The 17,460-nt window shown below is 40.8% G+C and overlaps 1 protein-coding gene across 1 annotated transcript in view; it reads right to left on the bottom strand.

The window, feature by feature from the left end:
* The window catches only part of sms (spermine synthase), a 58,455-nt gene that overhangs the window by 18,185 nt on the left and 22,810 nt on the right, over positions 1–17,460 (bottom strand). Inside the window, exons 7-9 of the mRNA XM_073046079.1 lie at positions 9,980–10,069; positions 7,942–8,056; positions 3,688–3,767 (exon numbers count right to left, since the gene is read on the bottom strand). Coding sequence (XP_072902180.1) covers positions 3,688–3,767; positions 7,942–8,056; positions 9,980–10,069 — 285 coding nt within the window. The remainder of the gene's footprint in view (positions 1–3,687; positions 3,768–7,941; positions 8,057–9,979; positions 10,070–17,460) is intronic.

Here is a 17,460-nt window from a genome sequence, read left to right on the forward strand (position 1 = left end):
CAGTGACTCTACTTGCTACACCATCATGTTAAATTAATCTGAAAAGTTTACATATTAGTGTCCATATACTCAAACCAGTAAGGGCATTAAGGAAGTTTAAGGGATATTTTGTTATAAATATTTCATAAACACAAAATGATGACACTAGATCTTAAAAGATAGGCCTCAGGTGGAATATTCAGAGTAAGTTTGGACACAACACCAAGAAAAACTAAGGAAGGTCTTTCAAAGGACATAATATTTGCTGAAGTGTTACCAGAGATGATGTTGGCAAAATTAGAATAGTCTCCCAAGAACAGAATATTGAGGGAAGCAAATCAAGGTGGTTTAGTTAAAAGCCAATGCACTGATTACAGGGCAAGATTTAATTCTCAACCTACAGGGATAGGACCCATACTTGCAGTGTGAGTCTGTTTTAAGAGTACATCACCTTCTTATACATTTGCATTGCATATAGATGAAACCACTATCGGCACAACCTCAATGCCCATTTACATAGTGCAATGAAACTCCAGCAAGCTCGGAATAAGGAAGAAAAGGAATAAGGGGAAGAAACTGTGTCTCATCCTGACCGTTCTTGTTTTTACACACCGTAGTCTCCTGCCTGGTGGTAGCAAGTCAAAGAGGATGCTGAATGGATGGGTGGAATGGGATCCTTAATAATGCATGCACAGCACTGCTGATAAATGTCCTCAATGGATGATGGGGACACCACTCTGATCTTCTCAGCTGTTCTCACAGTCCTATGTAGGGACTTCTGGTCTAATGTTTGATTGCTCCCATACTAGATGGAGATGCAGCTTGTCAGGATGCTCTCAAAGATGCTCCTGTAAAAAGCACTTAAGATGGGAGGGGGGAGCCTTGCTTGCCCAATTTTCTTAGGAAGTGGAGGTGTTGCTGTATCTTCTCGTTCAGGGAGGTGATATTAAGGGGCCAGGCGAGGTCACCTGTTGATTTTAAAGAGAGCAGGGAATATATATTTACCCACTCAGCTCTTAGCCACAAAGCTGCCAGCATTGTGACCCGCGGTGTCCTGAACTCCAAGTCCTGCCACAACCTGGATTCTTGACACTGGTCACACATGCTGCTTGCACTCTGGACCCAAGCTCATACTCTTGTCAAATGACCGAACCAGGTGCCAGGCCAGCATGAATGTGAACAACTGGAAGCCAGAGTTTAACTCTGTACAGATATAACCATGTCTGTTTTTGTTTAAATTTGGAACTGAATGTGCAACTGCTTTACACAATCTTTAAACAATTCTGGATTATTGTACACATAGTAAAGAGTCCCCCATTGATGCAACACCCAGTGCATCCTTTATTATGTTGCAAAGTGCTTCACAATTGTGAAAGTACATTAGAAAAATAGTCACTTTTCTAAGGTAGAGAAATATGGCAGCTAATTCAGGCCCAAAGTCTCACATCAAAGCACAAGATTATAACCAGATAATGTTTTAATACACGTTGCCTGAAGACCAAATGTCATCCAGGAATCCAGAACTCCTCTGTTCTTCACACAGTGCCAAAAGTTCTTTTAAATCCTCATAGGCTGGGACACAGCCATGTAGTATCCACAAGACTAACCAGATGATTATTAGAGCTTTTACTGTTCATAGTTTACAGTACTTCCTTTGTCTAACATCCACATAATCTAATATGCAAAAAAACTGATAAGGCAAAGCACAAGTCAAATGTTTAGGAAAATTAGTCATGTGTCTAAATAGCTATTAAGAAATCAAAGCAAGCAGAACTGTACATACCCCATGCTCATATTACATTCTAAATCCCAATTGTTTTCCTGTGACTGAATGTGTATATGTTGCCATCCAGCGTGCACTAGCAGCACTGCACCTCTGGTGCTCCCACTAAGAAATATCGCGATGTTGCTGAGTTTGAACAAAGCTTTCCATTAATGGGTACTCTGCAGACATTAATCATTGTGTTCCGGGATCAGAAATAACAAGAGCATGAATGGGGCACACTTGGACATGAGTGAATTACTCGATTCATCCATTCCTTGCCTCGACACAAGATTCTCTGAAGAAGCAGAATTCTGTCTCTTGACTGCTACAACAGTTAGATGGCAAGGTCAATAGGATCACATGTATAACAACCTCTGTTGTAACATCTGATTAACAAAATTAGGCTAGCAAATAAATGTAAAACAAGAAAATTCCTTTTCTCAAAAAAAAATCAGAGTATTCTACAATAGATCACCCCTGAGATTTTCCTTGGAAGGTTACAGTTATGCAAGTCTCATTTGGAGTGCCTACCCCACCCACACCCTTGGACTCACTTTATTTGGGTTGCAATTAAATACAGGAATTGAGAAGACACCAACAGAAATCAGCCTACTCTACCAATCATGAGATCATGGCTGATCAGCATCTTAACCTGACCCCTCCACCTTTGCTCTGTACTATGGGTGCAATATGATTGCAACTCAGTCCAATTTTATACCTTCTATCCTTTTGTACTCCAGTAAACTAGGGATAAAATCAATGTTCATGGCCCTTTGAATCATTTTTATATTTGTCCAAGTTATAAAGACAGCAGTGAGAAAAACACTTCTCCATCATCCAGAATTTGATCTTGTACTTCCCCAATTTAAATCCAAACACTTTTGAGTTTGTTGCACTCACCTCAAGTAAATGGGAAAGTCTAACTTCACTCACCTGACAGAATGGTGGAGTCAGGAACTCTCACAACATTTGAGTATCTTGACAAACATCTAAGTTATTGTAAACTCCAATAGTGGAAGATAGATGGGTAGATCTAGCTTCTGTGCTGCAGTATTCAATGCTTTATTCCATCACTCTCTCTAAAACTGCCTGTTCCCATTAAAATAATTTGCCACTGATTGTGGTCAAGAAACTAGGAAAACACTATTTAAAAACAGAAGGAATCATGAAAATCTGGTCCGAGTACACTTTGATAATGACCATATTTCTATATTTCACACTCATTATCTTTAACCAGGAAGCTCACTCAGGAGTGTAAATCTCTTCACTCAGAGGACTGGGGGGGGAATCTCTACTCTCAACATATGTGAAAACTCAGTGAACATTCAAAACAAAAGACTGATTGGCTTCTGTGCATTAAGGGAATCAAGGAGTATAGGGAGAGCGCTAAACAAGGCAGAGATTGAAGATTGCCCATGCTATCAATGAATGATGGAGCAGAGCAGATGGCCTGCCTGTCCTTCTCCCACCTCTTCAGTTCTGATGTGCTCACTTTATTCCCAACATAATTAACACCTTCTCTACATCAAAAGTCAGCTTCATTCATCAACATTTCCCCATTTTCTCTCTACTTTCCTTCTTAAAAAAGCAGTCATCAATTTTATTATTAAAACTAAAGTTCCTGAACAAATAAAGATCCAACATAATTGAAAGAGAATTCCAAGAATCTTAACTTGTTGCTGCTCATACACCAAGTTTATAAGTACCATCACCTATGATACCCTGTGTAGTCTAGTGATTTGGAGAACTTTCCCAATAACTCAAATGGACTGTAAACATCATTCCCTCAACTGGAAAACCTACTAAGGTGCAGACTAGATGCATTTCACCAAGGCTCATGGAACACCTCCCTTCTGAAATCTTCTCATTTGCATGGTGCAATGTTAATTTATGAAGTTTTATTACTGTCATAATCAGAATAAACGGTGAAAAGACTGACCCACCTGTGTGAAATACTTTCCAGTGGGCTTTAAAACCCTCAGAGCAAGATCAAGAATAAGTCGCAAAAAATCCCATGTTGATTCTAGGGGCAGAAAGAAATAAACAATTCACTCTATACGAGTTCACCTTTAACTTCCATTCAGATTTTTATAACTGAAAAAAAATCTAAAATTTGTTAACATAAAAATAGGAAACTGCAGGTCAGAAAACAAAAATGACACAACCAAGCTGCAGCCATTGAGAAGCTGGATTTCTCAGTACTAATTGGGCAGTAAAAGGCACCTTCAATGATAAAATTGCACTTTATTGAATTGCCAGAAACACACCAGTAATTCTTTTGGCTAGAAGTGGACAATGCAAACTCTGCTCAACTCAAAAAGAAATCATAGAATCATTACACAATAGGAGGGCAAAGGTCAGCTTTATATAGTAACTTGATTAGTCCTGTTCCCTTATTCATATTCAGAGGCATATCGAACAGAGAAATCTGAGTTTACACACCCTATAGTAACTTTATATAGAGACCAATTTTTAATGCTTTTTTGAGAAATCAAAAGGATCCAATTTAGCCCCTTCTGTATATTTACTACTTTCCTGTTCTGGCACCTTTAAAAAGCAATCTATTTATTTTATTCACTTATTTTCATTCCATCATTCGTTGCCCAAGTCTCTGCAATGTTTTCTCCCTGGGTGGGTGAAGATGGTATTTGACACGCTGGTATTAATTGGTTGGTGGACAAACAGAACAGTTGGGATGTAATGTTGCACCCTTACAAAACACCAGTTGAGGCCACACTTGGGAGTACCATTTGCAACTCTGACTGCACACTGTAGGATGTGACTGCGCTGGAGGGGGTGCAGAGATCCATCAGATTGTTGCCTGGATTGGAAGCGCTTCGTCATGGGGAGAGAATGGACAAGCAGGGCCCATTTGCCTTGGAGCAAAGGAAGCTGAGGAGTAACCCAAGTATGAGGTTATACAAGAGGCAGATAGGGTAGGTAACCAAAATCATTTCCTGTGGGTGGGTATGAAAAACAAGAACACACAGGATTAAAGTGAGAGGAAAACATTTAAGAGGGTTGGAGAAGTTAGTTTCTTTAAAAGTATATGTTGATTGATATCTGATACATATTGCTAGAGGTGGTAGAATCATATATAATCACCATGATTAAAAGACATTTAGGCAGGCACTTACATATGAAAGAGTGAACAATACAGTCCTGATGCAGACAAGTGGGATAGGAAGATGGGCAAAAAGAATAGCATGGACACAGTGTGCCAAAGGGTCTATTTCTATGCCATAAAATTATGAGCCTGTTCATCCAATTAAAGCCTCTATTGTATCTGTTTCCATCACAGACAGTACTTTTTCCTATCACATCCAGGTGAAGACTCACTTATAATTGTACAGTCCACAATTCTATTGGTTATTTCTCAGAAAACTACATAGCTGAAGCAGGACCTGGACAACGATCCGACAGTTGATTAACACGTCATCCAAAGGGGGGCCAACTACCCTCCATAACCTTCAACACCTTCTCCAAATTCCCCACCGTCTTTGTTTATAGAACACAATAGCTGACTCACCTCCTAAGTGCTAGATGCTTTTCCACCCATGACATCAGTTGGGAATGCAAGCAATACTCTCCATTTATCAGGATGAGTACATCTCTAACAGTACTCAAGGTTTGAAAGCAAAATGGACCATTTTATTAACCACATATTCATTCCCTCAGTCACCAGCACAGTGTGATAAAAAATATATCCACAAAATGCACTGCAGCTACACAGATAAAATAAAAAAGTGGTACAAAAGGCTGCCTTCCACCCATCTGCTAAATAAGCAACCTCTAACTTGCTTACGTTGTCCTATGAATGATGATTATCTGATGTTATGCGCATATGATGCAGCAAGTTTTTCATTGCACTTGTGCAAATAACTATAAACTCAATTTTGACTTAGAAAGACAAGGGGAAAACATAGACGTAAATCCCACTTTTTACATTCCATCCTACCCTATCTTGGAGATAATGCATCTGCTTTGGGTATAAATTCTGGGTTTGGACCTCATCCTTCCTTCATCACTGCTGGACAGCAAAAGGTATCCAGTAATGCAAAGGGACTGATCACAAGAGCAATTTGGATTGGGAAATAAAGCCTGGCCTCATCAAAAACAGCTCTATTCAGTATCAATACATCAGATCCTATTTGACACCACTAAAGCAAATGTAATTGGTGCATTTACAAAGATTTTATTTAATCTATCTTGGATTTCACATATACAGGGTCAGCAACTGTGTATAGAGTCAAAACTCTGACTCAAAGGACATTGCAACAATTAGAAAGTTTTGGTTAGTAGTTTTATTCTAGGTAACTGATGAAACAAATTCAAAAGCACACATCACATTTAACTGAGCCACCCACATTTGAACATCCCATTGCATATCTTAGGTAGTGATCTAATTTTCCTCCTGATTATCCTTTAATGGGATGACTGAGGAAGTGATTCTTTCATTCACTGATGTACATGCCATCTCATTTCCTGCTTCATTAAGGCCCAAAGTTTGAAGAAAAGTAGACTATGAACATAAATAGTATGCAGGACGGTCTTTTGTGGATTGGAACCATTAAAATTGTCTTACATTGCGTTAAAATTGCCTTAAATTGCATTGAAATTGTCTTATTTTTGTCAAATGCACCAAAGTGCAGTTGAAAATTTGTTTTACATTACTATTTTTACAAATCAAATAATTCAACAGTGCACTGAGGTACAACAAGGTAAAACGATAACAAATGCAACAGCAGATGCAGAGAGCAGAGCAGGTGGAAGATTGTGAGGTCAAGAGTCTATCTTATCATACTGGGGAACCATTCAACAATCTTACAACAGCAAGGTAGAAGCTGTCCTTGAGTCTGGTGATATGAGCCTCCAGGCTAGTTTTATCTCTGCCTGATGGAGAGAGGAGAAGAGAGAATGTACACACTGACCATAAGAAATAGGAGCAACAGCAGGTCAGCTGGCCCGTCGAGCCTGCTCTGCTATTCAATAAGATCATGGCTGATCTGGCCATCCCTACCTACCAGCCTTTTCCCAAAACCTTAAATCCCCTACTATGCAAAAATCTATCCAACCTTGTCTTAAATATATTTACTGAGGCAGTCTCCACTGCTTCATCGGACAGAGAATTCCACAGATTCACCACTCTCTGGGAAAAACTGTTCCTCCTCACCTCCGTCCTAAATCCACTCCCCCAAATCTTGAGGCTATGTCCCCTAGTTCTAGTCACACTTACGAGCGGAAAGAACTTTCCTGCCTCTATCTTATCTATCCATGTCATATTTTTATGTTTCCTTAAGATCTTCTCTCATTCTTCTGAATTCCAGCGAGTACAGTCCCAGGCGACTCAATCTCTGCTCATAGTCTAACCCTCTCATCTCTGGAATCAACCTGGTGAACTCCTCTGCACTGCCTCCAAAGCCAGTATACCTTCTCCAAGTAAGGAGACCAGAACTGCATGCAGTACTCCAGGTGCAGCCTCAAATTTACCCTGTACAGTTGCAGCATAACCTCCCTGCTCTTAAATTCAATCCCTCTAGCAAGGCCAACATCCATTTGCCTTCTCGATAGCCTGCCGCACCTACAAACCAATCTTCTGTGATTCATTCACAAGCACTCCCATGCACAGCAGCATGCTGCAATTTTTACCATTTAAATAATAATCTGCTCTTCCATTTTTCCTTCCAAAGTGGACAACTTCACATTTACCAACATCGTATTCCAGATGCCAGGCCGTGCCCACTCACTTAACCTATCTTTATCTCTCTGCAGACTCTCCGTAGCAATCAGAAAATACTCACACTATCCTTCAGCAACAAGTTTTCAACCCAAATACAGATAAAATTAGTTTTCACAAAAAAATAAAGTTGTAAGAATTGGCAAATGGAGTGCAGTGGATCCACAGCAATGATGCCAGAGTTGGTTCTTAGTGATTTCAGTAATAGTGAAGTAATAACTACAGAACAAAATGACAGACATTATCCACAAGTTGAAATGCTACACAGTAGCTCGAGAATTACAAGGGAATCTAAATGAAGCTAATTAAGTAAAGCAAAGTAAATCTAAACGACTAATGGGAACCATAAAACTGCTAAGTTATCATAAAACCATAAGCAAGCTCCTTGGTAAAACAGGGACGGGCAGTAACTGCTGACCATACCCAATTCTTGAAAATGAATAAACGTCACAGTATTTACCCTCTTCCGGAGATGTAGAGATAGGAACAGCTGTCAGGTCATTAATAACGTAATCAAATAGCCTCCCTTCTGCAGCATATGCCTTCAGCACTGGAACACAATCTTCCACTAAGACCTGCACAATAAAAAAAAATGACAGTACAGGTAGTCCCCGGTTACGAATGACAACTCGTACTTACGAACAGAGTAAGGAGAACGCCGTCCGCCATTTTAAGTTGGATCGCAACGCCGTCCACCATTTTAAGTCATTGCCGTTGATACTGTGTTGTGTTTAATTTTGTATTTGGCTTAAATTTTTCTTAGTAAGATTCACCTTGACCCAGCCCCCCCCCCCACCCCAAATTCCGGTCGGCTGGTGGCGCAGTGAGGTCAGCGCCGGGCTGGAGAATGGAAGTTCCTGCGTTCGATCTAGTGATAGACCACTCCCGTGCCAGGTTAATGTTGAGCTCGCAACTCGACCTCGTAAAAAAAAACACTGCCACCTCCAGTTTAAATTTCCACGCAGAATATTGTGGAGGATCAAATACCCAAACCCAGCACAGCTCCCACTTGTCCCATTTAACTTGTCTCAGTGTGGACCTGGGGAATTCAGTGCAGTGGTCCTTAGGACCCAGTGGACCTCGGGAGCCGGCACAGGTCGGGACCCGCCGCCCACAGTGTTTCTGATCCATTGACGGGAAGCGATCGCGATTGAAAATAAAGTGGAAATAATAAAGCATTTGGAAAGAGGTGAAACGCATGGGTCATTGGAAAATCATTAGGCTACAGTCAGTCAACGATCGGAACAATTTTAAAGGATAACAGATAAAGTGAGAATAATGGAGCATGTGAAAGGCCCTGCCCCGCTGAAAGCTACAATTATTACTAATCAACGCTGTAGTTTAATTATTGGAATACATATGTTTCTTAAGTATTTTATATGCACAGAAAGGTAAAATATACTAAGACAAACGTTTGACTAACGCTAAATAATACCGGATGTACTTATTCCGACTCACGTACAAATCCGACTTAAAAATGGATTCAGGAACGGAACTTGTACGTAACCCGGGGACTGCCTGTACACCAACTGCGAAAAGATACAAAGTAATACTGCACAGATTCACTTTTGTGAGGAAAGTTCTCAAATGACTGGAACATAGGAAATGAAGGAGTTTGAGCAGTTATTAGTACTCAGAAAGACAGCGGATATTGACCAAACTGGGGGTGGTGAATAAAAGGCCATCTACCACTACCACAGGAATGAAAGGATGAAGCTCTAGAAGAGTTTACAGAACCAAGTGAGAGGTCAATTTTAGAGGACCAAAGATTTAGGGGTTAACACTGGAAGGTTATGCTGATAAACTACAACCTTACTGAATGGCAAAGCAGGTGAGAGAGTGAAAGGCCTGCATTTGCTCTTTCATGAGCAACACATTCCATGCTATCCTGCACACTGGGTTTGGGGAAATACTCAATACTGAAAGATAACAATGCTAATAACTTACCGGCTCCCAAATGTGACTATTGTTTTGCACTATGTCATTGGGAGCACCTAATGCCCCATTTTGGAACTAATTACCACTTGAGCCTCAGAGCTCATACTGCATGCTAGGTGAGGCCCCAGTACAGTTCTTTAAAAGGTTAATTAATTATGAATATGTTGAACAAACCAAAAGGTACATTGCAAAAAGAGCAGCTAAGTTTCAAAGAAAGGGTTGTGTTCAGGTACAGAGCAGTTTACATTCGCAGCATTAATAGGCTGAGTCTCTGAGTAAACTGGTATCAAGATAGTAAAGATTGTAGATGAGTACCCAAAAGGAATTAATAGAATGCATTGGAAGCAACCAGTGCTGAAATAGAGAATCAGAATACAAACCTGAACAAAAGCAGTGAGTTGAGAGAGCTTGCCATGCAGTCATAACCAGAATAATAATAAGTTAGATGTCAGACAAAATGAACAGCTCTATTATTAATTCTTGAAAATTAGTAAGGCAGCTTTCAAAATATTTGTCATGCACAATTGATGATTTAATCCAGAGCTTTTGAACATATATACCTGGTAGCAATCTCCTTTCAGATTGTCCAGAACATCTCCACAGGTTTTGCGCATGTGTTTGCAACATGCGTCGATCACCATTTGGTCAATGTAGAACTTAGTTAAGGAATTTGAAAACACTTTTGCAAAATAAATTAAAACTTATAGTTGAATAAAATCCGAAGGTATAAAAACATTATTTCTAGCAAGAGGAAGTTTCGTAGGTCCACAACCGTCCCAAAACAGGCATTCCCCAGACGTACGGCATGATTAAAATAAAACTGTAAAAAAAGCAAAGACTTTCTTTACTGCTTGTACCTCTGATAAATCTACAAGTCAGCTGTCAGGTTAAATAAACCAGTTGTTCGGGCATTCACAAAACAAGATTTTTAAAAGTGTAGAAGACTGCACAGAAGTCAATTCATTTGAAACCCTATTTAGAGAGCTGTCTCCAGCTACTTCTCCGGTAAACGCAAGACAACTTCTCCAGAAAGTACAGGAACTGAAGATTAAGCACCCAAATGATATACATTGAATCACTCTCACGAACGGTAGTATGGAAATCATGCTTAATGACAGAGGCTTAGCCAATCATTTCCACACTGCTCAGCTATGGCAATAGCACCAAACAGTCTTTAGAAAAAGTAATAGGAGGGCATTTGGCTCCTCAACTCTATGCCATCAATCATACTGGGAATGGACTCATTGGTCAAGAGGTTTAGAGTTTAAAATGCAGAGCATGCACGAGGTTCCAATTCCAATCCCAACAAGACTTTTGTTTAACTGCCACAGAAGAGAAAATGAGGCCTGAGGCAGATCAACCATGATCGTACTGACAGTGGAGCAGGCTAACTCCTGTTTCTCTTTGTAACAGCACAAGCTTTATCATTGCTCAACACGTACAAAAATGCTAGAGGAACTCAACAAATCAAGCAGCATCTATGGTTTGGAATAAACAGGGCCAGTTCTCATCCTGAAATATCAAATTATCGTTACCCTAAATAAATGCTCCCTGACTTAATGAGCTACTCTAGCATTTGGAATGTGTTGCTCAGACACCTTTGTGGGGGAAAACTCTGAAAAATGGGTTTGAGCAGCTGCCTTATGGATTTTGTGTGCAAGTTTTGAAAAAGCAAGTGGGTCCAGTCAGGATATTCTGTGTGCTTGAAATCATTGGATAATTAGTTATTTGACAAAAGCCAATAAAATGTGAGATTTAAGCACAGCAGCCATCGTGAGTGGACAGTGGAGAGTCTGAGGCTCTTGCTCAAGAGAATTCAGCAAGGAGAGGTAGTGGCGGCTAAAGAGTATTTCTGGTAACTTTCTTTCTTATTATGCAAATAGAGTCTGGCTCTTTGGCTTAGAAGCGGGGGGCAGAAGAGGCAAGCAGTAGTGATAAGGGTTAGGGGAACAGACTGGAGGTATTGTGGATGTGAAAGAGACAACCAAATGATATGTTGCCTTCTGATGCCAGGGTTAGAGATATTTCGGACCAAGTCCACAATAACTAGAACAGCCAGAGGTTCTAGTCCACATCAACAGCATGAAAGGGTTAACATCAAGAGCATCTGATGGCTCTGAGTCTGTACTCACTGGAGTTTAGAAGAACAAGGGGGGATTTAGTTGAAAGCCATTGAATACTGAAAGGCCTAAACTAAAGAGGATGGTTCCAGCTGTGGGGGAATCTAGGACCACAAGGCTTAGCCTCAAAATAGCAGGGCCCCTTTCTAAAACAGAGATGAGGGGGAATTTCTTTAGACAGATGGTGGTGAATCTGAGGAATTCATTGCTACAGATGATTGTGGAAGCCAAGTTATTGGGTATATTTAAAACAGCGGTTCTTGATTAGTAAGGGAGTTAAAGGTTACAGGAAGGCAGGAGAAATGGGTTGAGAGGGCTAATATATCAGCTGTCATGGAATGGTGGGGCAATCGCAATGGACCTAGTTCTGCTCCTACGTCTTATGGTACCAATCAAAGTGTATTCAGGGAGTTAGGTGCTAAGTTAAAGGACAGGACCTCCAAGTTTGTGATCTCATGATTTGCTACCAAAAACAGGAAAATGTGGCTAAGGAGATGGTTTAGAAGGAAGGGTTTCACATTTTTGGATCATTGGTCTCACTTCTTGGGAAGGTGAGACATGTACAGAAGGGATTGTTTGCACCTCAGCTGGAGGGAGACGAGTATCCTTATGAGGTTTGCCATTTCTACTCCAGAGGATTGGGAACCAGAGTGCCAAGGCGGATTGTGGAGTGGTTATGGGGAAAAATGGTGTTAAGCCCACATACGAAGACAGAAGACAAAGTTGGGCACGTTGGGAATAATGTCCTGAGTTGCATCTATTTCAATGCAAGGAGTATTGTACATAAAACGGATGAGCTTAGAGCATGGATAAGAATGTGGAATTATGACATTGTAGCCATTAGTGAAACTTGGTTGCAAGAGGGGCAGGACTGGCAGCTCAATGGTCTGAGGTTCCCGCTGTCTTAGACATGATAGAATGGGAGGGATAGCATTACTAGTCAGGGAAAAGGCAGGATAGACTGAAGGGCTCGTCTACCGAGTGTATATAGGTGGAAATGAGGAATAAGAAAGTCATGATCTTGCAAACTGGATTATATTATATTAAATCAGTGGGATTTAAGGGAGAAACTTTAAGTGATTTTAACTTTCCACACACTGACTGGGACTCTTATTCTGTAAAAGGGCTGAGTGGCATAGTTTGTAAAATGGGTACTGGAAAGGTTCCTTTATCAATTTAATGAGATCCCAACTAAAGGGAGTGTAATATTGGATCTTCCATTAGGGAATGACACAGGGCAAGTGACAGAAGTGTGTGTAGCTAAACACTTTGGATCTCATGACCATAATTCCATTTCAAGATAATTATGCAGAAGGACAGGTTTTGTCCTTGGGTTTAGATTCTAAATTGGAAAAAATCAGAAAGGATCTGGCAAGTGTAAATTGGAACAGACTGTTTTCTGGCAAAGGTGTACTTGGGAAGTGGGAAGCCTTCAAAAGTGAAATTTTCAGAGTATAGAATTATATTCCTGTCAGATTAAAAGACAAAGATATCAAGTTTAGGGAGACAATCTTAAGAGTTTTTCAAGGTTACCAGGATAGTTGAAGGCAGTGGATGTTACCCCTATGAAATTTAGCAAGGCCTTTATCAAGTTCTTGCATGGAAGGTTGATCAAGAAGATTCAATAGCTCGGCATTCAGGATGATGTAGTAAATTGGATATGACATTGACTTGACAGGAGAAAACAGGGTGGTAGTAGAAGGTTGCCTTTCCAACCTTCACAGGGCGTGCACAAGGATTGTTGCTGGGAAAAGATGTTGCTTGTCATTTATATCAATGATCCAGATGATAATGTAGTGAACTGGATCATCAAATTTGAGGATGACACCAAGATTGGGGGTGTAGTGGACAGCAAGGAAGGTTATCAAAACTTGTAGTGGGATCTGGACCAGTTTGAAACATGGGCTGAAAAGCAGCAGGTGGATTCTGTCTAATTATTTATTCAGAGATATGGCACGTACCAGTAACTCAACAACCTCGTTTTTACCCTAACCTAACCATGGAACAATTTACAATAACCAATTAACCTACTTGGTATGACTGTTGGAGGAAACCACAGCACCTGGGGTAAAATGTATTCCATGGGAAGGATGTGTAAATTCCTTACTGAACTCCAAAATGCCCCAAGTTGCAATACCATAATGTTACCATGGCAGCCATGGTAATACCAATTTAATGCAGACAAGCGTGAAGTGTTGCACTTTGGGAGGACAAACCAGAATAGGTCTTCCATAGTGAACGGGAGGGCACTGAGGAGTGCGGTAGAACAGAGGGATCTGGGAATATAGATCCAAAATTCCCTTAGAAGTGGTGTCAAAGGTAGATAGGGTCATAGAGAAAGCTTTTGGCACAGAGGTCATCTTAAATCAATGTAGTGAGCACAGGAGCTGGGATATCATGTTAAAGTTGTACAAGACATTGGTGATGCCTAATTTGGAGTACTGTGTGCAGTTTTGGTCACCTACCTAAAGGAAAATATCAATAAGATTGAAAGAGTACAAAAAAATTTACAAGGAAGTTGACAAGACTTGAGGGCCCAAATTACGGGAAAAAATTCAATGAACTAGGACTTCATTCCCTGGGGTGTAGGAAAGTTAGGGAAGACTAGAAAGGTATACAAAAGTATGAGGTATAGAGAGCATAAAAGCAAGCAGGATTTTTCCACTGAGGTTGGGTGAGACTAGAACTAAAGGTCAGCTGTTGGGTGAAAAGTGAAATATTTAACGCAAACTCCTTCACTCAGGATAGCAACAGTGTGGAAGTGGTGGATGTAGGTTCACTTTCAACACCCAAGAGAAATTTAGATAACTATGTGGATGGGGGGGGATATAGAGAACTATGGTCTAGGTCAATAGGACAAGGCAAAGTAGACTAGATGGACTGAATGGCTGTAGTGCTCTGTGACTAACCAGGTAATGGATAGAGCAGTCTGTCAGGAAGGGACAGAGCAGAGAAACAAGGTGGAACAAATTCAATTGGAGCAGGGAAGTATGACATTAGGATAAAAATTTTAAAAGTACTTAATCCGATTACACTCAGCATTCAAAACAAGATAAATGAATTAATGATATTTCTGGAATTAAGCAGAGACTGTCTCAGAGCCAGTACAGTTGTGCAAAGAGACTAAAAACGGGGGGCAAACAGTCCACAATACCAAGCCTTTAGAAGAGATGGACAAAATCAATGAGGAGGGCACCCATAATGGGAAAACGAATTAAAGACAGCAGAAATAAAAGAGTACAGCTCAAGAAATAGAGTTCTCAACTTGGGTGGAGCCATAACAAGGGACAGAAAACAATACACTCCTCAAACAATAGCAGTAATGCAGCACCAAAGCAGGGGAAGATTATTGAGTAACAAGGGTTACCCAATAATTACAGATTTTAAATGTGAACTGGACAAACCAGTTGAGTACAGACAGTTTGACAGTGAACTCATGGGGTGCTTAAGGGGTTTCTAGATCAGTATTTTGAAGGATAAACAAATCATTTAATTTGGATTTAGTACAGTACAATAAAGGGTAAACTAATATGTAAAGGTTACCAATAAACATATTCACAAATCTTTTGAGACACTAACTCCCAACAGGAGATGTGATCTATACAATTGAGATTTTGGTAAAGGACAAAGACACTGACAAATAAACAAAGGAAACTGTCAGACTAACCTAGCAATAACATAATAGATGTTTCTACGTGTATGTAAAGAGAACAGATTAGCAACTTGTGGGTCCTTTAAGACTAAGACAATGGAAATACTAATGTACCCATCCAAATGCCTCTTAAATGTTACAATTATACATGCCTCAACCACCTCCTTTGACAGCTCGTTCCCAGTACTCACTACCCTCTGTAAAGTTTCCTCTTAGTTCTCTTCTATCAAAGGACAGACTAAAGTCAAGATGGTGCTAGACGGCGACTCCTTTGTTTGCATCTTCAGAAACAGCTCTACTTCTATTTTTGTCTCTTTTTCCTTTTCAAGGTTCTTTTGAAGACCCTGACCTGGAGGTCACTCTGGCTTCTGTTCCTTGCGGTAATAGGACCCGTTCTCAGGGCCTCACAGCCGGCCACTTTCCACTTTCAGGAACAGCCTGGCAGACTAGCATGCCTACAGGGTACCAGATTTTCGTGGCTCTGGAGATGGGCTAATTCAAGGCCGGTCTCCCTGACTGAGGCGTTGCAGGAGAGCACGGAACATTGGGAGCAGCAGTTTGGCTGCTGCTGGTTGGGTGTCCAGAGACCTGAGCTCTCTGGGTGCAGAGCTTGGAAAAAGTGACACAACAGACTTCTAACATCATAAATCAATGAGCTGTTTTGTTATGTCTCCCCTCTCGCTGTGCAACAGGGACACCTCTTTTTCTCTTATTAGGGAGAGAGAGCATGCCTGTGGTACGTCAAATTACCACGTGAACAAGCAGTCTGTGGAGTACTGCAAATGTTTCTTTATTGATGTTTTGCTGCATGATCAAGTGCTTGGTGCTGATGTTTTTTTTTGCTGGTGGGGGGGTTCGTTGCCTTGTGGCTGCATACGCATAAAAGGAGGGGCTTTGGAATTATAACGTTGAACTGTAACTCATTCTTTCAGGCACTCCTCTGTTTTCATGGATGTTTGCGAAGAAAAAGAATTTCAGGATGTATGTTGTATACATTTCTCTGACATTAAACGTACCTATTGATTAAATATTTTCCATCTTATCTTGTATCTGTGCTAACATCCTAACCCCAGGGAGAAGAGAGCCATGCAATTTATCCATACCCCTCATGATCTGTAAAGTTCTCTGAGATCACCCCCCCCCCCCCCAATTGAGAACATCTTCTAAAGGTGGCGTCTCAAGAAAGTGGTATCCACCTTTAAGGACCCTCACCACCTACGACATGCCCTCTTCTCATTGCTACCATCAGGAAGGAGATGCAAAATATGAAGACCACAATCAATGCTTTTGGAACAGCTTCTTCCTCTCTGCCATCAGATTTCTTAACACTCCATGAAGCGTTCAGCACGGACTAGAAGAGCAGGGGTGGCCTGTTTCTGTGTGGTAATTGTTATATGAACTCATGAACACTAACTACCTCACTATTCTTTAATTGTAACTGACAGTGATTTGTTATGCCTGCACTGTATTGCTGCCCCCAAAACAACAAATTTCATGACCTATGTCAGTGATGCTAACACTGATCGAATCTGATTCTTTCTTCTGCACTTTAAGGAATAAACATTCAGCATGGCCAACTTCTTCCTATAGTTCAGGCCCTCAAGTCCAAGCAGCATCCACATGACTGTTTGTGGCCAACATGCCACCCACTCAGTATAAATCCACAGCTGTGTACTTGTACGCCCCAGTTGTTAGCACCCTGCTGTCCACTGTATAGATCCTACCCTGGACTGAATGCCCAAAATGCATCACCCTCACACTTACCTAAGTTGAAATCAATTTGCCATTCCTCAGTCCATCTCTCTAATGATCAAGATCTCTTTGTAATTCATTGCAACCTTCTTCACTAGCAACATGATCACTTAATTTAGCACCATCACTGAATTTCATACCTTGACACTTCTCATGCTCTGAATTTTTTCAATGATTTTAAGTTCCCTGGCCCCCACTGCCCTATTTTCACCATGGATGTCCAGTCCCTATATACCTCTGTCCTCCACCAGGAAGGTCTCAAAGCTCTGTGCTTCTTTTTGGATTCCAGACCTAACCAATTCCCCTCTTACCACCACCCTCCTCCGACTAGGGGAATAAGTCTATTAATAAGTCTGTTAATAATTTCTCCTTTGGCTCCTCCCACTTCCTCCAAACTAAAGGTGTGGCCGTGGGCACCCATATGGATCACAGCATGGTATACTGCGCCCAGTGCAGCCTTCTATATATTGGTGAGACCCGACGCAGACTGGGAGACCGTTTTGCTTAACACTTATGT

This window comes from Hemitrygon akajei, chromosome 5 (assembly GCF_048418815.1).
Source record: "Hemitrygon akajei chromosome 5, sHemAka1.3, whole genome shotgun sequence".
Classification (NCBI taxonomy): Eukaryota; Metazoa; Chordata; class Chondrichthyes; order Myliobatiformes; family Dasyatidae; genus Hemitrygon; species Hemitrygon akajei.